Source organism: Anomaloglossus baeobatrachus, chromosome 1 (assembly GCF_048569485.1).
Source record: "Anomaloglossus baeobatrachus isolate aAnoBae1 chromosome 1, aAnoBae1.hap1, whole genome shotgun sequence".
NCBI lineage: Eukaryota > Metazoa > Chordata > Amphibia > Anura > Aromobatidae > Anomaloglossus > Anomaloglossus baeobatrachus.
This window is the reverse complement of record NC_134353.1, coordinates 768,520,028-768,546,763: the sequence shown is the minus strand read 5'-3', so window position 1 is coordinate 768,546,763 and position 26,736 is coordinate 768,520,028. Positions and strand designations below refer to the sequence as shown.

Below are 26,736 nucleotides of genomic sequence, written 5' to 3'. Positions count from 1 at the left end.
TGCTGCGCACTCCCAAACGTGCTCCATCCGCCATGCTGCGCACTCCCAAACGTGCTCCATCCGCCATGCTGCGCACTCCCAAACGTGCTCCATCCGCCATACTCCGCACTCCCCATCGTGCTCCATCCCCGATGCTGTGCACCCCCCATCATGCTCCATCCCCGATGCTGCGCACCCCCCCATCGTGCTCCATCCCCCATGCTGCACCAGCATCAGCCTCTCTGCCCCCAGCATCAGCTTCTCTACCCCCAGCATCAGCCTCTCTCCTCCCAGCATCAGCCTCTCTCCTCCCAGCATCAGCCTCTCTCATCCTAGCATCAGCCTCTCTCCTCCCAGCATCAGCCTCTCCTCTCTGTCCCCAGCATCAGCCTCTCTCCTCCCAGCCTTCCCCAGCATCAGCCTCTCTCCTCCCAGCCTCCCTCCTCCCACCCTCCCCCAGCATCAGCCTCCCTCTCCCAGCCTCCCCCAGCATCAGCCTCCCCCAGCATCAGCCTCTCTTCTCTCAGCCTACCTCTCCCAGCCTCCCTCCTCCCAGCCTCCCTCAGCATCAGCCTCCCTCTCCCAGCCTCCCCAAGCATCAGCCTCCACCAGCATCAGCCTCTCTCCTTCCAGCCTCCCCCAGCATCAGCCTCCGCTAGCATCAGCCTCTCTCCTTCCAGCATCAGCCTCCCTCTCCCAGCCTTCCCCAGGATCAGCCTCTCTCCTCCCAGCCTCCGTCCTCCCAGCCTTCCCCAGCATCAGCTTTCCCCTCCCAGCCTCCCTCAGCATCAGCCTTCCCCAGCATCAGCCTCTCTCCTCCCAGCCTCAGCCTCTCTCCTTCCAGCCTCCCCCAGCATCAGCCTCTCTCCTTCCAGCCTCCCTCAGCATCAGCCTCCCCTTCCCAGCCTTCCCCAGGATCAGCCTCTCTCCTCCCAGCCTCCTTCCTCCCAGCCTCCCCCTCCCAGCCTCCCTCAGCATCAGCCTTCCGCTCCCAGTCTCCCCCAGCATCAGCCTCCCCAAGCATCAGCCTCCACCAGCATCAGCCTCTCTCCTTCCAGCATCAGCCTCTCTCCTTCCAGCCTCCCTCAGCATCAGCCTCCCGTTCCCAGCCTTCCCCAGGATCAGCCTCTCTCCTTCCAGCCTCCTTCCTCCCAGCCTCCCCCTCCCAGCCTCCCTCAGCATCAGCCTTCCCCTCCCAGTCTCCCCCAGCATCAGCCTCCCCAAGCATCAGCCTCCACCAGCATCAGCCTCTCTCCTTCCAGCCTCCCCCAGCATCAGCCTCCCCAAGCATCAGCCTCCACCAGCATCAGCCTCCCTTGTCCCAGCCTCCCCCAGCATCAGCCTCCCCCTCCCAGCCTCCCCCAGCATCAGCCTCTCTCCTCCCAGCATCAGCCTCTCTCATCCCAGCATCAGCCTCTCTCCTCCCAGCATCAGCCTCTCCTCTCTGTCCCCAGCATCAGCCTCTCTCCTCCCAGCCTTCCCCAGCATCAGCCTCTCTCCTCCCAGCCTCCCCCAGCATCAGCCTCCCCCAGCATCAGCCTCTCTTCTTCCAGCCTCCCCCAGCATCAGCCTCTCTCCTTCCAGCCTCCCCCAGCATCAGCCTCCCTCTCCCAGCCTTCCCCAGGATCAGCCTCTCTCCTCCCAGCCTCCATCCTCCCAGCCTTCCCCAGCATCAGCTTTCCCCTCCCAGCCTCCCTCAGCATCAGCCTTCCCCAGCATCAGCCTCTCTCCTCTCAGCCTCAGCCTCTCTCCTTTCAGCCTCCCCCAGCATCAGCCTCTCTCCTTCCAGCCTCCCTCAGCATCAGCCTCCCCTTCCCAGCCTTCCCCAGGATCAGCCTCTCTCCTCCGAGCCTCCTTCCTCCCAGCCTCCCCCTCCCAGCCTCCTTCAGCATCAGCCTTCCCCTCCCAGTCTCCCCCAGTATCAGCCTCCCCCTCCCAGCCTTCCCCATGATCAGCCTCTCTGCTCCCAGCCTCCTCCAGCACGCCGTGCTCCTCTGCCGACACTCACACACCCGATCGCATCCACTCACACACACCCGATCGCATCCACTCACACACACCCGATCGCATCCACTCACACACACCCGATCGCATCCACTCACAGACACCCGATCGCATCCACTCACACACACCCGATCGCATACACTCACACACACCCGATCGCATACACTCACACACACAGACACTGACGATATCGCACATACGCGCTCACACTCACAACATCCGGAGATACCACATGCCTCTGGCCATGTGATCCTTCGTCAGGTCCTGGAAGGTCACAACAGCACAGTATCGAGGCCGAGAAGCAAGCGATATCGCCGGATGCTGTGAGTGTGTGGATGCGATGTGAGGTGTGTGTGAGGTGTGTGTGAGGTGTGTGTGAGGTGTGTGTGAGGTGTGTGTGAGGTGTGTGTGAGGTGTGTGTGAGAGTGAGTGTGATCTGATGTGTGTGTATGTTTGTGTGTGTGCTGTTATGTGTGTGCGTGTGGATCTTCCGCCGCAGCAGGACCTTGATGCGCTTGTAACCATGCGAGCATGGTTACCAACGTATCCACACCACTCCCGTGCGAGCGGGGGCCGGGGGGGGGTGGGGGTGGGGGGGGAGTACAGTACTCACCTCCGTGACAGCCGTGTCAGTTCGGGGAATGCGCGGGGGGGGGGGGGGGAGTACAGTACTCACCTCCGTGACAGCCGTGTCAGTTCGGGGAATGCGCGGGGGGAGGGAGGGGGCGGGGCCAGAGCTAGCGTGCATTGCGTGAGGGGGGCGGGGCGTGGCGTGGCCGAATTGCCAATGCCTGCAGGGTGCCGGGGCGAGAGGCCAATCTGTGGGGGGGCGGAGCCTGGGCGAGCGGCTGGCCAATCCGTGTGGGGGCGCAGCCTGGGCGAGCGGCCAATCCGTGTGGGGGGGCGGGGCCATGGCGAGCCCAGCGGCCAATCAGCTTTGTGTCACCGTAAGGACACAATTTTGGAGCATGACAGACAGACAGACAGACAGACAGAATAAGGCAATTATATATATAGATAATTCACCCAGTTTTCTAGCCATCACAATTTTTCCCTTGTTAAACTTGTTCTTTACACTTTCCCATTTTTAATGCTTTCTACAAATCCGCTTCAAGAACTGATTGTTCAATTGCTGCTTAATATAATTCACCCCTTGACAAAGGTCATTGACACAAGAAAATACTTCATTCCTTTTCATGTGTCAGTGATTTAACATTATGACTGATGAGGAGAATTGTTAAATTGCATAATACTAAAGCTAATATTACATTTTACAAGTGTTTTTAACTGAATCCATCAGTACATCAGCAGATCAGGGGATGTGATCAGAGTATTACATCATTACTGTTTAGCATGAAGGGTTAATGGTTGTTTCATTCACTGTACATAATAGATGTGATCCTGCAAAAAAATCAATTACAGTTTTTCACAGACTGTATGCATTTGAAGTTAAAATTTAACTTTTATTCAGTAATAGTAAAATTAAATCCTATAATGTCCGATCGTGGACATTACTAATGTGCCTAAAGTGCATGTTAAGTGTGAAATATGTGCCTAAAACTGATCTATCCACTCACATTGATATAATTTCAGGCTGACGTGATGCATAATTTATTATCCGTCAAAAAAATATTCTGTTATTAATATGGCCAGGGAAAAAAATAGTACAAACAACATTAGCCTTTTGACCATGCAGCGCAAACCACAGGGCAAGCCATGCTGTGCTATACGGATGAGGAGCCCAAATGTGGCTGACTCAATTGTGTAGCAATTATTCACTGGAGTCTCCCCTATTATGATACATTTACATAATGTTTAGAGAGTGCTGATGTAAATGTCAGAGTGGCTGATGACTATATACATTTATAGACTCAGTCACTCGTGACATAAATTGCACTCTCCATTATTGGTCCCCAGACCTGGAAATAAGTGACTGTTAATTTTGTGTTGAAGCAGATCAAGCCGATCAGTGCAGCTGTCAGTACGGACCAGTCCGCCTGGATCTGACTGAGGACAGTGCAGCAGCATCTCACCACGCTTCTGATACTCTCATGCCCAGCTCAAAGCATAAGGTGATAGATCGTTATAACTAAGGTGCCCGTGCATCACTATCATGTGCGCTTCCTACGCATTTCGTGTGTACTTTTGACGGCTGCGCAGACTCATCAGAGGAACGTTGCAGATTGTGTCATGATACGGTATTAAATGTAGAAAATGGTGTGAACACATATATTAAACATGATGCATGCAACACAGGGGTGCTAAACCCATATAAATACTAAAAACAGTAATTGCAGCACACTCTTATAGAATGCAAAGGTGATATGTAATGGATTTATAACACACAGTATGTACAATTTTCAACAGGCAAACTGCGACTTAACTGTGACGTTTCGACCCAATTTGGTCTTAATCATACAGCCGCTCTGTTGTATGTGTGTTAATGTCTTTTTATTTTTAATCAATAGGATGCCACAAGAAGAAAATGGCAAGCGACCCCAGAAGCTGACACACGTTTCCACCTTGTTTGCATCAAAGTCGCTGTATCGACAATTGGCATTGTAGTATCCCGGGTCCACTACAAGCACCAGTCTGCCTTCTTTACCTGCTAACTAGTTTTCTTCTTATGGCATCCTATTGATTCAAAAAAATAAGACATTTCCATACATACAACAGAGCGACTGTATGATTAGAATCAATTAGGTTGAAACGTCACAGTTAAGTCGCAGTTTGCCCGTTGAAATTGTACATAGTGTGTGTTATAAATCCATTAAATATCACTTTTGCATTCTATAAGAGTGTGCTGCAATTACTATTTTATGATACAGTATTACCTTATTTTACTTCACAATGATCTGCCGGCATGAGAAGCTGCGGGTGAAAAAGGTCAAAGGGTGGTGGAATTAAGAGCCATGGGCCATTTATTACTATGTGCTAGGAGTTATTTTCGAAAAGGGACTGATGGGCCACCTCAGACATAATCGGTTTAGTGTTGTCATGGCTCAGTTTGGGGATTTGATATCCAGTGACCTGTGCTGCACGGTCGGTTTCACTGTCTGCTGGGCTGTTGATTTTTCTTCCCTGTCTCAAATGTTGATGGTTCGCATTGTCTTAGTTCTCCCTTCTTGGTTCACTCCTGAATAAGTTGGCTTATTTTACTTCCCAGCACCTTTTCTTTTCACCTCTTTCAGGTTTTTGGGTGGTTTTACTTGATCTGCTTATTTATAGCTCTCTTTAGTTTTCCCTCTCTTCCTTATATGAATGTGTTTTAGTATCTTCCTGCACACCTTCCTCTTCTATTGTTGGTATTGTGTAGTAGCCTCCCTCTGGTCCTTCAGGATGTATGAGAAACCCCTCCATGGCCTTTTAGTATGTCAGATCTGAGGTGGTGTTTAAGTAGTGCAGCTTAGGTTTCCTAGTCTGTACAGGTACGACTTGGATGTGAGTGTGACATCTCCCTGTAGTAGGTCTTCCTCTGATCCATTAGCCATGTGTGAGAGTGTTTATGTTCATAACGCTTGGTGCATCTGAAGTTTCAGTACCTCCTTTAACTTTATCGGCTGCTGGGCCATAAACCATGAATTTAAGAAGGCCTGACTTGTGTCTTTTATAATATGGGGGTTCTTTTGGCTTCCTTAGAGACTATGGTCTTTGTTTGTTATCTTCTTCAGCACTTCCTCTATCGCTGACCATGACCTTGATAGATAGTTTAATAATCAAAGTCATTTTCTTTACATAGTTTTCAGAAATTTCTATTTTGCAATTATATAAATCCTTGTTTCTGATAACTTCAAATTAATTACTTAATTAAATAAGTAATTAATTAATTAACAATCTGATTATTCTCCCAGATAGAAACCTGACATCACTGTACTTTTCTGTCCCTTCTTCTGCCTCTAAATTTTTGGCTTTCTTTTTGCTTCCTTTCTCATCTTAATAATGTGACACAGCTCCTGTCACATTCAGCTCTGTCATTGCCATAATCAAACAAGTGGAGAAGTCACAGCTTCACACTAGATCTCTCTAACAAAGTAAACAATGACAGCTTGTGACCATCATTATCATCTGACTGATAAATACAGATAAACATAATCCATTGTCTGGTCCAATGGGTTTTTCAAAGTTTCAAATAGTATAGTATGGTGTTCTGGTTGTTTGCAAAATCTTACAAAGTCTTAAGGTACAGTCACACATAACGAGATCGCTAGCGAGATCGCTGCTGAGTCACAGTTTCTGTGACGCAGTAGCGATCCCGTTAGCGACCTCGATATGTGTGACATCTACCAGCGATCAGGCCCCTGCTGTGAGATCGCTAGTCGTTGCAGAATGGTCCAGGCCATTTTCTTCAAGGACGATGTCTTGCTGGGCAGGACACATCGCTGTGTTTGACACTGTGTGACAGAGTCCCAGTGACTGCTGAGATCGTTATACAGGTCGCTACTGCGACCTGTAATCGTTCCTGCATCGTTGGTAAGGTCTGGCTGTGTGACATCTCACCAGCGACCTCCCAGCGACTTACCAGCGATCCTCATCGTTTTCGGAATCACTGGTAAGTCGTTGTGTGTGATTGGGCCTTTACTTACCGCTCTTAACCCCCACCACTTTAGGTAGGATGATGACCCAGCCATTAGTCTCCTGATTCTGCAGCCAATCAGTGGCCTCAGTGGTCAGGTGACTGATGGATGGGACATCCTCACTTTCGGTTCTGTGAGAGACAGAGTATGGTTGGCAAATTTTGGCCAGGGGGCCAAGTACACAGGAGTATGGGGAGATAAGGTATGCACACCAGTGACTATGTAAGGGGAATACATGAAATAGCAGAAACTGCTGTGTGAATACTGACTTGAAAAATCCAATAGCTATATGTAAGAGTGAAAATGTGAAAAATGGAATCTGCATTACTGCCATGAACATATGAATCAAGAGAAATTTAGCTACTGAATTGATCAATGCAATAGAGCCCCAACACTACGCCAAAGTATTTCTCTACGTTGGGGTCCCTAGCTTGTGTGTGTCCTCTCATGCAGTTAAAAAACCTACCGTGTATGGGAAGCTGAGACCCAGGCCATTTATGCGTATGATGTGGATTGGCAATAGGTGTGGTTGGGGAGGGTTCACAAACGAAAAAATACTAACAAATAGTTCGTTTGTGAACCCTCCCCAACCACACCTATTGCCAATCCACATCATACGCATAAATGGCCTGGGTCTCAGCTTCCCATACACAGTAGGTTTTTTTAACTGCATGAGAGGACACACACAAGCTAGGGACCCCAACGTAGAGAAATACTTTGGCGTAGTGTTGGGGCTCTATTGCATTGATCAATTCAGTAGCTAAATTTCTCTTGATTCATATGTTCATGGCAGTAATGCAAATTCCATTTTTCACATTTTCACTCTTACATATAGCTATTGAATTTTTCAAGTCAGTATTCACACAGCAGTTTCTGCTATTACATGTATTCCCCTTACATAGTCACTGGTGTGCATACCTTATCTCCCCATAGTGATGTTTTTTTAGGTTTTTGCACCCAGTTCGGACTTAGAATGGTGTTCCAAACGTTATTCCTATTTGTTAGTATTTTTTCGTTTGTGAACCCTCCCAAACCACACCTATTGCCAATCCACATCATACGCATAAATGGCCTGGGTCTCAGCTTCCCATACACGGTAGGTTTTTTAACTGCATGAGAGGACACACACAAGCTAGGGACCCCAACGTAGAGAAATACTTTGGCGTAGTGTTGGGGCTCTATTGCATTGATCAATTCAGTAGCTAAATTTCTCTTGATTCATATGTTCATGGCAGTAATGCAGATTCCATTTTTCACATTTTCACTCTTACATATAGCTATTGGATTTTTCAAGTCAGTATTCACACAGCAGTTTCTGCTATTACATGTATTCCCCTTACATAGTCACTGGTGTGCATACCTTATCTCCCCATAGTGATGTTTTTTTAGGTTTTTGCACCCAGTTCGGACTTAGAATGGTGTTCCAAACGTTATTCCTATTTGTAAGTACACAGGAGTGGCCCACGACCAGCGGCCCATCCTTATTGTATTTACAGTATGAAATTCTCCATTGAGGTGGGCCTAATACATCAGACTCTATACAGAGTAAATATAAGATGTGCCCATTCTGGCTCTTCGCCTCAGCTTTTCCCAATTGCCCTGGTGTGGATGCAATCGGTGTAAAGATTTATGGGGTTGATGTCAGTTGTGTAGTGTCAGCTGGCATCAAGCTCTTGTGTTATTCCTAAATAATATCCTCAGTGGCCAGTTTCCACCAGAAGTCACATTAATTAGTAAATTAAGTCCACCTGTGTATAACTACAGCTGTTCTGTGTATGCAGTATAGGGGGGCCCTTTTGGGGAACAAAAATTATAGGATAACCTGATTATCAAAAATGAAGCAAAGGGGGGCAGGAAAGGCTAGTGAACTGAAGTTGTAAAGCTTTGGCTATGTTTTCTTCTATCTTTCTTTTAACAGCCTTCAGTTCGATCTGTAGGAAGGTCAATTTTGTGCAAGCCTAGATAGGTCCACCAGTCTTCGCTGTTTTCTTGATTGTATCAAGCTATCGGGCTGCTGATCTTCCTCTTCGGCTTGTTCCTTCTATTCTTCTGACCATGATGTCCTTCTCCAGTGATTGATGTCTTCGTTTGATATGTCCAAAGTTGACAAGTAACAGCTTGGTGATCCTTGCTTCAAGAGACATGTCTGGCTTGATTTGTTCAAAAATTGATTTGTTTGTTCTTCTTGCCATTCATGGGATTGATAACATCCTTTTCCAGCACCACATTTTGAAGGTATTGATTATTTTTCTGTCTTTTTTTTTATTGTCCAGGTTTCACAGCCATATGTTACTACAGAAAAGACCAAACTATGTACCAGCCATGTCTTTGTCACCAGTGAAACGTTCCTTAATTTGAGGACCTTGTCCACTGACTTCACTGTCGATTTGCCCATAGCGATTCTCCTATTGACTTCTGGTGTCATCTCTACATCTTGAGTGGTCATTAATCCAAGTTGGTCGAAGTCCTTTAAAACTTACAGTTTGTCACTGTCCATCAAATGTGTGTACCGGTCATATATGGCAGTGGTCAATATCTTTGTCTATGTTTTATAATATGGAATTATTTTGTCATACATGACAATGGAAAATATCTATTTGGAGTTTTCAATAAAAATTATCTGATTAAAAAAGGGGGCGTCAGGAAAAAAAATAGTCTGCACCCTAACATCATACAATTCATTATGAGCTACATAAATAAAAGAATAATGATTGGTCTTTTATCACAGATAAAGGCTTATTCTAGATCATAAACATATTAGTAGAATGATAACAAGCCAATCATTATCCAGTCACTTGATAAAATATAATAATATTCAAGTGAAATCCTTGGTGATCATTTGGTGCAATTATTTTCCTTCAACTACACAATAATTCAAGGCGTTTTTCAAGAATTACATTTTGATGCCATAAGTTTTGAATGTTTAAAACTAACCAGCAGAGATTTTTTCAACTTCCTGACCCGCCACTGCTGCTCCAGTCATTAACAGGCTGCAGCTACACTGCACATGACCACTGCAGCCAATCACTGGGCTCAGCAATCTCGTGCACAATACCTTGTCATCACTGCTGGGCTTGTACTATGTACAGTATACGCATAATGTGTTAATGTGTGTATTATGTATTAGCATGTGTATTTTATATACAGTATGTGTGCCTATTATGAATATGCATTTAAATGTGTGTTTATATGGAGGGGGCAGAGACAACCCCTCACAGGGACCTTTCATTGTCAGTGTCTTCCACTGCTGATCCCCGTGATTAGCTGTAGCGGTCATGTGTGCTTTAATCATAATGTCACTGCAGCCTATCAACAAAAAAAGCCCATGCTGGAGCAGAGAAGGGATGTTATTTTCAAACAGCTGAAGGTTATAGGGGTCAAAAATGTCATTCTTTGCAAAAAACTTTTTTATTATTATTATTATACCTTCATGATTGCAAGGCCAACCTTTTCTCCTAAAAATTTCTTAAAGGGGATGTTCTCCAGTTCTACCACAGAAACAGAGTGCGCTTTTTCACATAGATAAGCTGCCACTTCCATGCCTATAATAATAAATAGAGAGCTACATAAAAAAAAAAATCATTACATACAAAACATTGGTTATTCAGGTTGCAACAATTTCCAGGTGTACTAGATTATTAGAACGGGTCTAATAAACGTGAGTGTCACTAGACAGCATATATTGATTGATATGTGAAGCCCCGCCGGTGCAGTGTCGGTGCATTACCTTCAGGGACTCCACTCGGCTGGATCTCCGTCACTGGTAGGAAATCTTCTTGTTTGATCGTGACGCCACTCTCAGTATTGCGGCCAGTAGGGACCGCCACTGCAGGTTGAGGGTCGCCTGGGGCTGATGGTGGGTGCAGTTAGATGTAGTAGCCTCCTGAGAGTGAGGCAAGCCCCAGGGCCCGATGTAGGTTTGTAGTACCACAAGTCGCAGAATGACCACACAGGCAGGATGTCTTTCAGGGTTTTTACTCACATTTGATGGCAGGGTGAGTAACCCGGGCGTAGCTGAGATGAACCAGGTAGGAACCAGGTATCCTTCAGGCTGACTTTATGAGGGTGACTACTGACTCGCCTTCCTTAGCCCTTGGTGGTTTGGGGTGACCCCGACTTTTAGTCCCTATGGGGGTCGCCCAGGGAAGATGCTGCAGCCTCTCTCCCCTTCGTTCGCCGTATGCTTGTTCCCCGGACCAGGCCACTCCAGCCTCTTGCCTCCTATGACCTATGGGCCCTCACTGCGGTTACGTGGCTGCGGCTTTTGTGGTGATGTGGTGTGGGCTTTGAGAGCCCCACACCGGCAGGTTTAGCAGAAGAAAGCTGGATCTATCTTCGCTTCGGGATCTGCCGCCCGGTTGGGCCTGGTGCTCTCTAGCAGTCTCCTTACTTCCCACTCCGTGCACTCTCTAGCTGAAGCTGGCTTTCAGGCAGCACTCCTAGTTGACCGTTCTCCCCCGTCTGTAGCCACTGCGCGGGCGCTGTTAGACAGCAACAGCCCCACAGGTCTGCTCCTCACTGAGCCCTATGGAGTTCTGCTCTAACTGACTCACTGCTCCTCCTCTCCTGTTCTTGCCTACGCCACCTAGCAACCAGATTCTCTTACCACACCCCTTGAGAGGAGATGGAGGCTCTACCCCCTCCACTATTCCAGTGAAGGTGAAGGCTTGCCCCCTCCTGGGATCCCCAGGGGTCCTCTCATGGGTACATGTGTGAGACCTGATCACTATGCGCCTGTGTTCCACACCCCTGTCAGCCTTCTGGATTACCTGTATTGTACTGTCCCCAGCATGGGTGCAGTACTCAGTGGTGCCTGACCAGGTCAGGGGCGCCACATTCCCCCTTAGTTATCACCAGCACGTCCTCGGGCTGCAAGACAACATTTTAAAATGCATAAAACATTAAAACATGGTAAAACATTTTAAGATCACCAGTTATCGTACATCACCACCCTCCACCCACAAGTCCGTTAACCCACCCAAAACCCTCTCAGGAGGCAGGTCACCGGTCCTGTTGGTAACCAGGTCTGGGCCATCCGTTTCTCCAGACCTTTCCTCCAATCTTCCTCTCCCGTTGGCCGCGACTTCAGCCACTTCTGGCAGGATGTAGAGGCGGCTTTCATGGGCTGGTGGTTTCAGGGTATACCTGGCCTGGTGGATCCGCGCCGTCAGCCTCTTCTGGCAGGATGCAGAGGCGGCCTCCACAGTTGGTGCTGACCAGGTACCCTCTTTGTGGTGGTGAGCCAAGGCCCCATAAACAGGCGTGCTCTCTGGTCGCAGGTGAGCCAAGGCCCTTTTCTACGGACGGGCCCCCCTGGTTGCAGACGAGCCAAGCCCCTAAACAGGCTGGCCCTGGTGGTGGTGCCACTGGTGTAACTATTTACACTGCGAGAGTTTGTGGCTATAGCAAGTTCATAGCCTTAAGTTTATTTCTCACAATAGTTTTTGTGGGCGCATTTCTTAAACGTTGCAAACAAAACTTGTCAAAACTTTAACTGGTCAAAACTGCTTACTTTCCTTTACTTTACTCCTCTTGTTCACTAGGGCGTGGGCACGTTGGGCACTGGCACCTGTGACTTTCTTGCTCTCCGTCGTCGTCCGTGGTTGTCTCATCTGTAGGATCTTTGTCTGTGGTTGTTTCATCTGTAGGTTCTTTATCTTTCCTTTCTTGATCTTCGTCTGTTTCTACATCTGGTTCTTTATCTCTATCTTGTCTTTCTTGTCTTTCTTGTCTTTCTTGTCTTTCTTGTCTTTCTTGTCTTTCTTGTCTGGGACATGGTGCTACGTCTAAGGCATAGTAGCCCCTTTCTCCTTGATGCAAGGTGAACTGTACTAAGTCCCCAATTTTCAAATTTCTGCCTGAATGTCCTCTGGGCAGGTGGGCTTGAACATCTCTCCGATTTACGAATATGCCCTCTTTTATTCCTTTCACGACAATGAAGCCGTATCCGCTTTTCAGGTTGAAGTCTTCTACTATCCCTCTGTAAAGGGGTCCTCTAGCCTGGGCTTCGGACCTTCTTAGGCACCTTTTCTCCTGCAGGTCTCGGGCTGTGACCTCCCTCTGCTCTGGAGACTGTGGTGTTGGAGGACGTTTTGATCTGCTGCGCCGTGTCTTGCGGGCTGGGTTCTGCGAGGTGCAGCTTACAAGCTCCCAGGTGAGGCTTTGGGGCAGATCTTCATCTGCTGACGGTGTCAAGTCTTCCTCCTCCCAGCGGGAATAGGGCAGCATCTCCGGCTCTGGGTAGGGGTCTGCTGCGGTTGGCGTCGGAGTCAGCTCCTCAGCTTCCTGGCCTCCTCTCCCCCTTAGTTCTTCGCTGCACTCCTTTGGTGGCAGTGCTGGGGATGGGCTCTCTTCAGCTGGTCTGGGCGGTGGACTCTCTGGCGCGGCTGCAGGGGTTGCTGGAATTCTCTTGGGGGTATGCGGAGGGAGCATGTACCGGTCCACCAACCATTGTGGAAACTTGGCCTCCATGTCAGCCTTCAGCCGCCAGTATTCGGGGTCCTCCCCCAGCGTGGGCTTTCCAGCAGGGACCTCTTCTGACTGGGGAGCGGTGTCTGCTCTGGCCTTGCAGGCCGGGGAAAATGATGAGGTAGTCTTCTCTTCTTGGCGGGCCGCGCCCTGTATGGCGGCGGCCTGGTCTTGGCGGGCCGCGCCTGGCATGGCGGCGGCCTGGATCAGTGTCGCTGTTGCAGGGGGCTCTGTGCAGGCTGGGCTGGACGTCGCTGCAGCGATCGGAGCTTGGCGGGCCGCACCTGGCGGGGCTGCGGCCTGGTTCAGCATCTCACTTGCGGCGCGGACGAGCGTCGCTGCTGCGGTGGGGTCTTGGCGGACCGGGTTCCGCAGGGTGGCAGCCTGGGTCAGCGTCACACCTGCAGCACGGATGAGCACTGCCGTGGTGGTCGGAGCCCTGCGGGACAGGCGGGGCATCGCTGCGGCGGCCTGGATTTGGCGGGCCGCTTCTAGCGTGGCTGCGGCCTGGTCCAGCGTCGCCGCGCCGGGCGCCTCTTCTGGGACCGCGGGCGTGGCAGCAGGGGCCGGGGCACTTGCGCTGGCCGGGGCATCACTCGACTCACCCATCTGTGGCAGCATCGGGGTCTGCGTCGTCGCCGCTCGGTCTGGCAGGCGTCGCGCGGCTCCCTCCTCGTAGGTCCGCACCGCCGCAGCCATCTCCAGGAGCTCCGTGCGTTCTTCCCTGAGCTGTCGCACAATCCTAGCCTCCAGCTGGTCACAGAAAATAGCAAGCTCCCGGCACCACCAGGCAGCGGAGCCTGGCTCTGGATCTCTGCTCTCAGACGCCATCTTCATTAGCAAGCTGCTGGCTTCTCTTCTGCTCCGCCGTCTCTGGACGCTTCCGCTTTCTTCATCAGCGAGGTCAGGACTCTGCAGAGGATCTCTGGGTAGCCACACCTCTTCGTGGGCGGTAACTTCTTCCAGCGCGGGCTGCTGTTGTTTTTCAGCGCGCTTTTCATGGTGGCAATATGGCGGCGCTTCCAATTTTTCAAGCGGACCGCCCAGGCACATGGTCACCTGTCTGAACAGGTCTAGTCCTTATCCTGTTCGTGACGCCAGATGTGAAGCCCCGCAGGTGTAGTGTGTCGGTGCATTACCTTCAGGGACTCCACTCGGCTGGATCTCCGTCACTGGTAGGAAATCTTCTTGTTTGATCGTGACGCCACTCTCAGTATTGCGGCCAGTAGGGACCGCCACTGCAGGTTGAGGGTCGCCTGGGGCTGATGGTGGGTGCAGTTAGATGTAGTAGCCTCCTGAGAGTGAGGCAAGCCCCAGGGCCCGATGTAGGTTTGTAGTACCACAAGTCGCAGAATGACCACACAGGCAGGATGTCTTTCAGGGTTTTTACTCACATTTGATGGCAGGGTGAGTAACCCGGGCGTAGCTGAGATGAACCAGGTAGGAACCAGGTATCCTTCAGGCTGACTTTATGAGGGTGACTACTGACTCGCCTTCCTTAGCCCTTGGTGGTTTGGGGTGACCCCGACTTTTAGTCCCTATGGGGGTCGCCCAGGGAAGATGCTGCAGCCTCTCTCCCCTTCGTTCGCCGTATGCTTGTTCCCCGGACCAGGCCACTCCAGCCTCTTGCCTCCTATGACCTATGGGCCCTCACTGCGGTTACGTGGCTGCGGCTTTTGTGGTGATGTGGTGTGGGCTTTGAGAGCCCCACACCGGCAGGTTTAGCAGAAGAAAGCTGGATCTATCTTCGCTTCGGGATCTGCCGCCCGGTTGGGCCTGGTGCTCTCTAGCAGTCTCCTTACTTCCCACTCCGTGCACTCTCTAGCTGAAGCTGGCTTTCAGGCAGCACTCCTAGTTGACCGTTCTCCCCCGTCTGTAGCCACTGCGCGGGCGCTGTTAGACAGCAACAGCCCCACAGGTCTGCTCCTCACTGAGCCCTATGGAGTTCTGCTCTAACTGACTCACTGCTCCTCCTCTCCTGTTCTTGCCTACGCCACCTAGCAACCAGATTCTCTTACCACACCCCTTGAGAGGAGATGGAGGCTCTACCCCCTCCACTATTCCAGTGAAGGTGAAGGCTTGCCCCCTCCTGGGATCCCCAGGGGTCCTCTCATGGGTACATGTGTGAGACCTGATCACTATGCGCCTGTGTTCCACACCCCTGTCAGCCTTCTGGATTACCTGTATTGTACTGTCCCCAGCATGGGTGCAGTACTCAGTGGTGCCTGACCAGGTCAGGGGCGCCACAGATACAGTGCTGTCCATTCGTTTATCAGAAACTCACATTTCTAGTTAATGGAAAACTGTCATCAGGTTTTTGCTATCAGAGTTCCTGATTACAGGGATATGTCACTTAGGGGTACTTCTCACATAGCGAGATAGCTGCTGAGTCACGTTTTTTGTGACGCAGCAGTGACCTCATTAGCGATCTCGCTGTGTGTGACACTGAGCAGCGATCTGGCCCCTGCTGTGAAATCGCTGCTCGTTACACACAGTGCTGGTTCATTTTTTTGACGTTGCTCTCCCGCTGTGAAGCACACATCGCTGTGTGTGACAGCGAGAGAGCAACAATGTGAATGTGCAGGGAGCAGGAGTCTGGCAGCCTGCGGTAAGCTGTAACCAAGATAAATATCGAGTAACCAAGCGAAGTGCTTTGCTTGGTTACCCGATATTTACCTTGGTTACTAGCGTCCACCGCTCTTAGGCTGCCAGTGCCGGCTCCCTGCACACGTAGCCAGAGTACACATTTGGTAAGCGAAGCGGTTTGCTTATAAACCTGATGTGTACTCTGGCTAGGAGTGCAGGGAGCCAGCGCTAAGCGGTGTGCGCTGCCATTTGAAATTACTTTAGTTTTGTGCCATGTCTGTGATCTGCTTTTTTTAAACAAAGTAACAACTGAATGAACATCCTCAGAGTCAGGTGATGCCATAATTTTTGCCAGAGGTTGTTGATCTACAGCAGAGAAAACTTGTCACTCTGCTGTATACAAAGTGATACATTGCTGGAATCAGGTTCTCTGTCCCTACCTCATGGTGCCGTCAGATTACATAGTAAACACCTGTAGACAAATTCCCTTCAAACAAAGGAGATATTGAAATATGGGTAGAAATGACCTTAATTGCCTTGCTAAATTATACATCACTTTAAACATACCTGACAATTGGTTGAATTTAAATGGACAGTTCAATGTATGTGTGTGGTGCCCCTGGGCTTCAGGCACCACAGAGTATTACACCACTTTTAAGGGTTAATATCCATCCCGGGTTAGGAGGGGGTTAACTGCTGGTGCCTTCACAAAACCACACACTTAAAACAATAAGGTGTTTCCCACAGGGGGGTGGACTAGGGCAGACAGGGATGTTAGCCATCATAAAGCATGGGACTTCCCCAGTTGCTAGGACAACCACTGGGGGCGGGCACCATTTGGGGTAAGAAGTGGGTGCAACCATCTCACTAGAGTAGACTTTCCCGGGCACAGCTTGGGATAACATCTCGCACAGACAACAGGAGTCGAGTGTTTCTCTTTCTTTGTGGGACCCGAGGCTTGGAGCTAGAGGCTCAGCCTGGGTTCCGTATAGCACACGGGGGACACTTCACTAGAAAGACTTCCACGAGCACCGGCGGTGACCGCCGACTATCTGGGATCGGCTGGAGCCATCGCGGCAGAGACTGGTGCTCTGGGGCAGCGCCTGAACGATCAGTGAGTAAAAGACCTGGAACCGCAGCCCCTGTCTCTGCCTCTCCTTTATCGGCGTTGTTGACCGGCGCTGCGGCACTAACGGGGATCTAAAAAGACTTTCCTCACCACCCCCATCCTCCATCCTGCCTCCCGTCCACCGCCTTCCCTCCCTCCTGTACGCCTCAGGGTCACGAAACCGGGCCAGGCCAGTCTGTGACGACGCAGAGGATCTGCACCCCCGGCCTGGCGACGAGTCGGTGAAAAACCCTCGACCCCAGGGTGTTACATGTGCACTTGTATGAAGCAAGAGTAAGGCTATGTGTGCACACACTGCAGTTTTGCTTCTTCAGCAAAAAAATGCACCTCTGGCCGAAAAAATGCATCAAAAACCGCATGCGTTTTTGACGCATTTTCGGTGCATTTTTGCTGCGTTTTAGTGCATATTTTTCCCCATGCGTTTTTTCACTATATTCAATGGAAAAACGCAAAAATAAGTGACATGATGCTTCTTTTTTCCCAAAACTGCAGGCAAAAAAGGGGCAATGTGCGCACAGCCTTTCTGAATTCTCAGACTTTGCTGGGGAAGGAAAATGCATGCAGTTTAGGGCAACAAACTGCATCAAAAACGCATGAAAAACGCATCAAATGAGTAAAGGCTTATTGCATATTATGCAAAAACATTACTGTTAAAAGAATTACAACAGTGTTTAAAAGGAAGAAATCAATTGCAGTAGGCAGAGGAAAGTGCAGAGGATAGATGTAATAAATCCATTTGTGGTAAGAGGGTTTGTTTAAACTGTCCTTTACTTCTAAACCCAGCAATGTAATCCATTTGGTGTCCCTAAAGCTCCTGATAGGATCCTTTTCAGTGGTGCACAGGAATATATATCTGTATATACAGTATGTGTTAATATTATATATTCTATTTCAAAGCTTACCTAAGAAAGAGGCGCCCACAATCACAGCATTCCTGCTAGATGCCAGTTTCACCACCCTATTTGCATCTTCAGGTGTTCTTATTGTGAATACATTATCCAGTTCTTTTCCTTTACAGGTAAGAGTCTTGGGACTGTAAAAAATCAATTTGTTATAATCTTTTTACATATTCTTTGCACACATCTCCATTCATAGCCTAAATTGAATCTCACACCAGGTCTTTGCAGCCCTGTGCCTATGAGGGCAGCATGCGTAGTGGCAGAGACCCTGATTCTAGCTCTGGGCCATTCCCCTTTGTTAGTGCAGTAGCTTTCAGGTCTCTGTTCGTTAACTGCAATGTGATCCAAACCTGGGGTCCCCTCAGTGAAATGCATGCACGCTTGAGGCCCCAATGTCCATGAGCTATGGGCTTATCTTCATTAACAGCTTTTTCACAGTGAGAGAGGCTAGCCTGGCGCTCATGAATACGATGACTGTTCAAAATGCAGCTAATAACAGAGATTTATGGAAGTTATTGCACCAGCCAAAGTAAGTGACATGGGGCACTAACCAGGGTATCTGTTACTACTTTATGTTGTCATCAGATAGGGCAGCATATACTTGGTGACAAATTCCTTTCAAGCATGTGGATACCTTTGATTTTTACATCAAAGTGTTTACTTGGAGTAAATATGTCACTCAGTTTTAGGCTACAATCTCTATGTCTTCATTCTCTTTCATATAAGCTAATATGTAACTTAGAACCTGCTATTATTTCAGACTTTTTTCATGTGGGAGCATCTCTCCCTGTAATACATGCTGGATATGAGGTCCTTCCCAGTAACACATTTCCTGTGAAGTGCCTTCCAGTAACACGCGCTGGTTGTAAGGTCCCTTCTTGTAGCACATGCTGGATGTGAAGTCCCTCCCAGTAATACATGCTGGATGTGAGGTCCTTCCAAGTAACACATGCTAGATGTGAGGTCCCTCCCAGTAACACATGCTACATGTAAGGTCCCTCCCCATAGCACATGCTGGATGTGAGGTCTCTCCCAGTAGCACATGCTGAATGTGTGGTCTCTCCCAGTAGCACATGCTGAATGTGTGGTTTCTCCCAGTAGCACATGCTGGATGTGAGGTTCCTCCCAGTAACAAACGCTTCATGTGAGGTCCCTCCAAGTAACAAATACTGCATGTAAGGTCCTTCATTCTAGCACATGCTGGATTTGAGGTTCCTCCCAGTAACACATGCTGGATGTGAGGTCCCTCCCTGTAGCACATGCTGGATGTAAAGTCCCTCCCAGTAACAGATACTGGATGTGAGTAGAGTTGAGCGGATCGGCTATAATCCAGGTCCGACGGATCCGGATCGGGTTGCTGCTGAAGTCCGGATCCGATACGGAATCCGCGGCTATGTAAATGAATGGGGAGTCGGATCCGGGATGAGAAAGAGAGAGCAAGAGAGAGAAAGAGAGAGAGAGAAAAAAAAAACGGATCCGGATCGTGCACCACGGATCCCGGGTACTGGTCGGACTCGGATCGGAACCTCGAACCATGCGGATCCGGATTTTTCAGATCCGGGTCCGCTCAACACTAGATGTGAGGTCTCTCCCTGTAGCACATGCTGGATGTGAGGTCCCTGCCTGTAGCACAGGCTGGATGTGAGGTCCCTCCTTGCAGCACATGCTGATTGTGAGATCCCTGCCTGTAGCACATGCCGGATGTGAGGTCCCTCCTTGCAGCACATGCTGGATGTGAGGTCCCTGCCTGTAGAACATGTTGTATGTGAGGTCCCGCCTAGTAGCACATGCTGGATGTGAGGTCCCTGCCTGTAGCACATGTATGTTAGGTCCTGCCTAGTAGCACATGCTGGATGTGAAGTCCCTCCTTGTAGCACATGCTGGATGTAAGGTCTCTCCTTGTAGAACATGTTGTATGTGAGATCCCTCCCAGTAACAGATACTGGATGTGAGGTCTCTCCCTGTAGCACATGCTAGATGTGTGGTCTCTCCCAGTAGCACATGCTGGATGTGAGGTTCCTGCCAGTAACAAACGCTTCATGTGAGGTCCCTCCAAGTAACAGATACTGGATGTAAGGTCCTTCATTGTAGCACATGCTGGATTTGAGGTCCCTCCCAGTAACACATGCTGGACGTGAGGTTCCTCCCAGTAACAGATACTGGATGTGAGGTCTCTCCCTGTAGCACATGCTGGATGTGAGGTCCCTCCTTGTAGCATATGCTGGATGTGAGGTCCCTGCCTGTAGAACATGTTGTATGTGAGTTCCTGCCTAGTAGCACATGCTGGATGTGAGGTCCCTGCCTGTAGCACATGTTGTATGTTAGGTCCCGCCTAGTAGCACATGCTGGATGTCAAGTCCCTCCTTGTAGCACATGCTGGAGGTGAGGTCCCTCCTTGTAGCACATGCTGGATGTGAGGTCCCTCCTTGTAGCACATGTTGTATGTGAGATCCCTCCCAGTAACACATGCTGGATGTGATGTCCCTCCCCGTAGTTGTATGTGAAGGTCTATGTGTCTAGGATCCTGCTGTCTTTACTAGATCTCATGTAACAGCGTTGCTTCCTTGTACTACTTTGCATGTCAGAAAAAGCAGCACGATCAGCTGTTTGAGGGAGAATCACAGAGTGTAGAGCAACAAAATCATAGTTTCATACTTTGCATTTTGGAAGAAAATATAGAAATATCTTGCTATTTTTCAACCAGTGAAAAGTTTCACATAGATGATGGAATATATTAAAGTCTAAAAAAAATGTATTGCCTATATTTTTATTATTTAAATCAGATATTTATTCATATTCTTTTTACTTTTTGACTTTAGCTTTTTCTATTCAATTTACTGTACATAACTGTGGGGGAAAGCAATCTTGTCTGAGACTCTGTTAGCAGTATTTAGAGATACAGGGAGTTTAAATAGTCTGCAGACAACTGTCAAAATAGCAGGGTTTTGTTATGTAAAAAAAATACCAAGTAGGATCTTATTAAGTTCTTATTAGAACTTTTTCCACCTTTAAAGGGATTGTCCACTACTCAGACAACCCCTTCTCTCCTATATGTGACTTTATTTTAGTCCTTTAATAACCTCATTGATAGCTTGCCAAGGTATATGACTGTGTGTATGTGTAACGCCCCTGCAACTGGATCATTACAGGGTATTAAATGTTACCCCATTTTTTCCCGGGCAGGAGGAGTGAAGTCCACACACACACTCACATCACACTGGCAGGAAGGAGTTAATAGCTTTTGCAGCATGTAGTTTTGAGCCAATGACTCATCCTGTCTCCTAAATGAGCAGGTGGCTGCACACAGGCAGGTTTCCATGACAACTCAAGGGGAGGGGGGCCTGAATAGGAGTGAGTTTAGTGCAGAGCACACAGAAGTTTTAGGCAGAACGTCAGAGGCTGCAGGAGAGGGCAGATGTCCACAGGACAGCTCCTGTTGAGGAGATGCCACGAGACCAGGGCTGATAACACCTAGAGGAAGGGAATGGAGCTGAGGACTGGGGATCCCTGGAGAAAGTTGTACCCGGTGGCGGTTGGTGTCCGCTACCGGGATGAGAGAGACAGAGAGGCGGCGAGTTCCCAAGATGCTCCATGCCACGGGGACGGCACTAACGCACACAAAAGGGAGAGACCCACAGAACACCTCACCGGACCCCCCTTCCTCCTACCTGCCCGGGACCGACCAAAGGCTACAGGCGGCGAGGACCAGCACCCGGGTGCGATGTGGAACGGACTTTAAATAAAGAACAACTGGAACCGCACTCAGTGACTGGTGTGAGTAATGCCCCCGGTGTCCCTGAGGACTGTTGCACTGGGTCTCATAAACCTCCCGGGGCTACCCCGCTCCACCCGTGGGGAGCGATTCCATCCAGCTGCCCGTAACACCTGCCCCGGAGAGAGACTGCGCAGCGGCGGCTGAACACCTGGCTGCAAACCAAGCATCCCTCGTCCCTGTCCCGTACCGTTTCCTGGGAGAGAGCGATGGCAAGCTCCCCAGGAATCCCATTACCCTCCTTCCATCCTCCTTGTAACACTGGACTGACTTTGGAACTTTCCTTTTATTGAAACCCGCCGGGGGTCACGGAAGCCGGATCAGGCCACTCCCAGCCTGACCCCGAATACCACCGGCCCGGTGACCGTGCGAGCCCTGCAAGCCCCGGCGCGGGCATTTCATATGGCGCACATAATACTGAATAAATTAAGATGTTTTAAATTTACATTCCTTTTTTTATTATTTGTACATCATTAACATGTCTTTAAATCCTGTGATTTTCATAATTCAGGACTTTTTCTTCTGGTTATTGCAATTTCAGTGCTTGAGGATGCTATAAACTTGATTTAAACAATAGGTCATTTTCTGATGATTCATTTCCATTGATTACACCTAAATACTTAATGTGAACCTCGACCGCTAATAATAGGTTGCCTAATCCATGGGCAGCAAGTATCAGGCACTGGCTGAATGAGCTCAGCAGGTATTTTCAACTCTGAAATGCTGAAAATTTCATAGAACAATATAATTTAAAAGCCGCTAGGGCTTGAGCCGCACTGTAGACTAGTCAGACAGGCGGGTTCCCTGGTGGCTTCTCTCCATGCACATACGCAGAGATCGGTCAGTCCAGGGAAGCAGGCAGGGAGAAGCCGCCGGGGACACGCCTGTCCAACTACTCTGCATCGTGTCTCGTTTCCCGGTGGCTTTTGAAGTATGTTTTCCCTGAAACATTGCAATGTTTCAAAGTCAAACATACCTGGCTGAGATCATACAGCCAGTGGTTCATACATGCTGACCGTGAAGTAGACAACATGTATCCACTTTCAGGTTCTCTTTAATTTATATCAATTGCTATAAAGTGGCTGAACTCACGTGTTTCCAGTGGCAATAAGCAGCTTGTTGTACTCCATTCTAAATCCATCTTTGAACACAACCGTCTTATTCTTTGTGTCAACATTGACGACCTGAAATCAATTCTACACAATGTGAATTTAAGAGCAGTCTGATGTATAAGTTCATTATCAAGGAGGGCTTAATAAACCTAGCTAGTATGTCCATATAACACTAAAAGATTTATCTACCGAAACCAAAGCCCAACTTTCAATAAAGCTCATGCTTTTGGGTTTTCAGCCAAACTGTGGATCTATTCCTGCTCGGCAGAGGAGCACAGCTATCATCAACCAATGAAATGACTGCCACCATGTTAGGTTGCCAACCGTACAGAAATTATAGGACAGTCCGCAAATATAGGGCACTTTTTACCCTCTCCGTAAAAAAAATTTAAGGTGTCCGTGATTTATTTTTTTGCAGCTGGAGAGGCTTATGCAGATTATTCTGACTGTAGTTATCATCATATTACAGTCCGCAGTGAATACAGCTGATGCCTTCATATTAGAATTATGGGCTGTAGACATGGCTCACTTATAATCAGAATGATTTATTATGGTTTTCCAATGTGTTCTTAAAAAATGTCTGTCATTGATTTTTTGATAAGCTGTCAATAAAATATAAAAAGTTAAGTGCGCCCCCCTACATTATTCTCTGTGACCATGTATGTAAATTCCATGCTGTCCAGAAAATGAATCAATTCTGTAATCCAGGGAATAAGACAACTACAATTTACAATTCAGGTATACAATTTAGGTATAAGAATAATTACAGATATATAATAAAAACTTTTTAGAAATAAACTCTTTTTAAAATTATCCAGAATTCTTACCTGTGTTTCAGTCAGAACTTCAATATCATATGTATGGAAGAAATCTTTGGACCGAAGTAAAATCTGTTCTGCTTGAGAATCCATTGACTGGAAGTCAGCAAAAATGAAGATGGTTCAGGACACAACATTAAAATGGTTTGATAAAATTATTATATTAACACAGATTTTATCAAATTAGAAAAGTGAGTGTAATATTTGCCACGTATAGTTATATTTTCGCTCACTGCCTGATCTCACAATGTAATTAACATCTAATAACGAGGAATACTAAATATTACACATATAGACTTTAGAAGACTTTACAGTCCATTTTGTAGAAGCTTAGTAAAGACTAGAACAACAGGAGTTAGGCTATGTGCGCACGTAGCGTTTGTCCCTGCAGAAATTTCTGCAGCGATTTGAACAGCACACGTGCACTTCAAATCGCTGCAGAAACAGTCCGTAATGAAAAAAAAAAAAAGCCGATTCCCTCCCATAGACAGAGCGGGGACTGCATGCAGAGCGCAGGAAAGAAGTGACATGTCACTTCTTAGAACGCGTGCTTCTGGCAGCAGCCGAAGCGCTGCGCTCTAATACGCTACGTGCGCACGTCTCCTGCCCAATCTTCATAGATTATGCTCGGGACGCAGGACGCATGCAGTTACGCTGCGGTGCAGATCGCAGCGTAACTGCATGCAAATACGCAACGTGCGCACATAGCCTTAAACTGATTGAGGTTAATTTTGGGGGGGGGTTAATATAACTTGGATTTTCCCTATTTAAATCCTAGCTGTGTCTATATTTAGGAGTCTAGTAAGTGGATGTACTCGGTGTTAGATAGTTATCCATGTATGCACGGTTGTTCATATAGTTTACTACTTAGTAGGACCACCCACTGGACTAAATTACTAAAATCCATCTTATATTTTAAGGTGTATTCCCATTTCCAAGATCCTATCCCAATATGTAGTAGGTGTAATAATATTAGAAAATACCTCCAATTAGAAATGTAGTATAGTTCTCCTGATATAGCCATGTCTCTTGCCCTCATGTGCAGGGCACTGCAGCTTAGTTATCCATGGTAATCACCATAAGCAACTAACTGTCACTATATGAGTGGCTGTAACCATGGATACCTAAGCTGCAATGCCCTGCACATGAGGAAAGAGACATGCCTATATAAGGAGAACTATGCTAGATTTCTAATTGAAGGTATTTGATATTATTATTATTATTATTATTATTACACCTGTTACATATGGGGATAGGATCTTGGAGATGGGAATAACCCTTTAATCTTCTCCCTCAACACTATACATCAATCACCCAGTTCTTTCTGCTCTATAATATGCTGTTTGCAGATCAGACACCATGCTCAATGTGACAGCCTCCCTTTATCTTGATTACTGGACATGATCCATATAACAATAAATCTCTTTAAAAATGCATTTAAACATCCATTGTGCATACTGACGTTATATACATACTGATAGATACATACTTTGCTTAATTTTGACCGGTCATACGGTAGATACTTCTCAGAAGTACACATTACGATTCTATCGGAAAAGCCCTCCTGTCTCAATGTTTCTGCACAGACTAACCCAGCGGGACCTATAAAAACGGAGCACAATGTTAGACATTGAAATTATTCTTATTGTTTATTATCGGTGGTCATCTGTCCTAGAAGAGCTTTTACCGGCTCCAATTATGAGCATGTTAGTGATTGCTGTGCTGTAGTTGCTGAGCGCGATACACTTGGCCATTACTTTCGTCCTTCTTTGTGACTGTAGAGCCTGCGAATGACAAACATACCTTACCATTCACTTTCCATTCTAGCGTTAAAGTGACCTGATTTATATTTATATGACATCTCAACGGCAAACATGGAATTTACATAGTGGTTCTATTTGGAATTAAATAACGAATTTAAAGAAAAACAACAAAATACAGAAAAGCGAAATAATCAGAGGAGTAGCAGGAAGAATATAAGAGCAACAACTGATCACTTTTGACCTGGTGACCTCCTCTTTAAGCATAAATTAATTAAGCTATTATCGGTAATTGGCTAATTAAACAAGGAGTGATCAATAAAATCACAATGTGTGGTATAGTAAATAGACAGTTTGATGAAGTGCGTGACTAGGGTCACAGCAGGGCCGGGGTGGCAGAGAACAGCACAGCGCGCTGCCTCCTGGTCCTGCTGGTTTCAGCTGTGCAGTGCAATGGTGTGCGCAAGGCAAACTAATCATGCCTGTCGTACATGCTGCTGTGGAGAGTGGCGGTGACTGTAGATTGAGCGGCCCACTACATGGACCGGCCCTTCTGGCATTTTCCAGAATTGCCAAATGGCCAGTCCGGTCCTGCCTAGGGCATAGAACGTGCTTGATAAGGAGATTACTTTTTATGTACAGTATTTGGTTGATTTCGTAAGCCTCATTCAGACTGCTCTTTTTTCCCATATGCATGGTATGTCCTTGTTTATTAGGGATATAACATATGCCCATTATAGTCTAAAGAGTCTATTGTCATGTTTGTGTTGTTTTGAAAACTGAGTATCGACAGAAAAAAATGGAGACATCCATTTTTGATCTGAGTCTTGAATCAGCGCACCAAATTAAGTCCATTCAAAAGATGGATACACAGATGCCATGTGTTACTCGTGGACCATCCATTTTTTACTGTTTAATGAGTTGATGAAGCTTGTAAAAAAAAAAAAAATTTGTCCGATAACAACGAATACCACACTGAAAATTTGGAGAAGTGACTGAGGCCTTATTCTCCCTTACTGAGAGCTAATGTTTGCTTTCCAAATACTTATCCTTAGGCGGGCTTTGCACACTGCGACATCGCAGGTGCGATGTCGGTGGGGTCAAATTGAAAATGACGCACTTCCGGCATCGCATGCGACATCGCAGTGTGTAAAGCCTAGATGATACGATTAACGAGCGCAAAAGCGTCGTTATCGTATCATCGGTGCAGCGTCGGCGTAATCCATGATTACGCTGACGCGACGGTCCGATGTTGTTCCTCGCTCCTGCGGCAGCACACATCACTGTGTGTGAAGCCGCAGGAGCAAGGAACATCTCCTACCGGCCTCACTGCGGCTTCCGTAGGATATGCGGAAGGAAAGAGATGGGCAGGATGTTTACATCCTGCTCATCTCCGCCCCTCCTCTCCGATTGGCCGCCTGCCGTGTGACGTCACAGTGACGCCGCACGACCCGCCCCCTTAACAAGGAGGCGGGCCGCCGGCCACAGGGACGTCGCACGGCAGGTGAGTGTGTGTGTGAAGCTGGCGTAGCGATAACTTTCGCTACGCCAGCTATCACCACATATCGCTGCTGCGACGGGGGCGGGCACTATCGCACTCGGCATCGCAGCATCGGGCTGCGATGTCGCAGTGTG

At 47.9% G+C, this 26,736-nt stretch overlaps 1 protein-coding gene across 5 annotated transcripts in view; it reads right to left on the bottom strand.

The window, feature by feature from the left end:
* AIFM3 (AIF family member 3) overlaps positions 1 to 26,736 on the bottom strand; it is a 122,269-nt gene that overhangs the window by 36,027 nt on the left and 59,506 nt on the right. For all 5 annotated transcript variants that reach the window (XM_075324579.1, XM_075324594.1, XM_075324602.1 and 2 more), the window contains exons 7-12: positions 25,029 to 25,125; positions 24,831 to 24,943; positions 23,351 to 23,437; positions 22,504 to 22,595; positions 17,643 to 17,773; positions 9,984 to 10,099 (exon numbers count right to left, since the gene is read on the bottom strand). In XM_075324579.1, the coding sequence (XP_075180694.1) occupies positions 9,984 to 10,099; positions 17,643 to 17,773; positions 22,504 to 22,595; positions 23,351 to 23,437; positions 24,831 to 24,943; positions 25,029 to 25,125 (636 nt within the window). The remainder of the gene's footprint in view (positions 1 to 9,983; positions 10,100 to 17,642; positions 17,774 to 22,503; positions 22,596 to 23,350; positions 23,438 to 24,830; positions 24,944 to 25,028; positions 25,126 to 26,736) is intronic.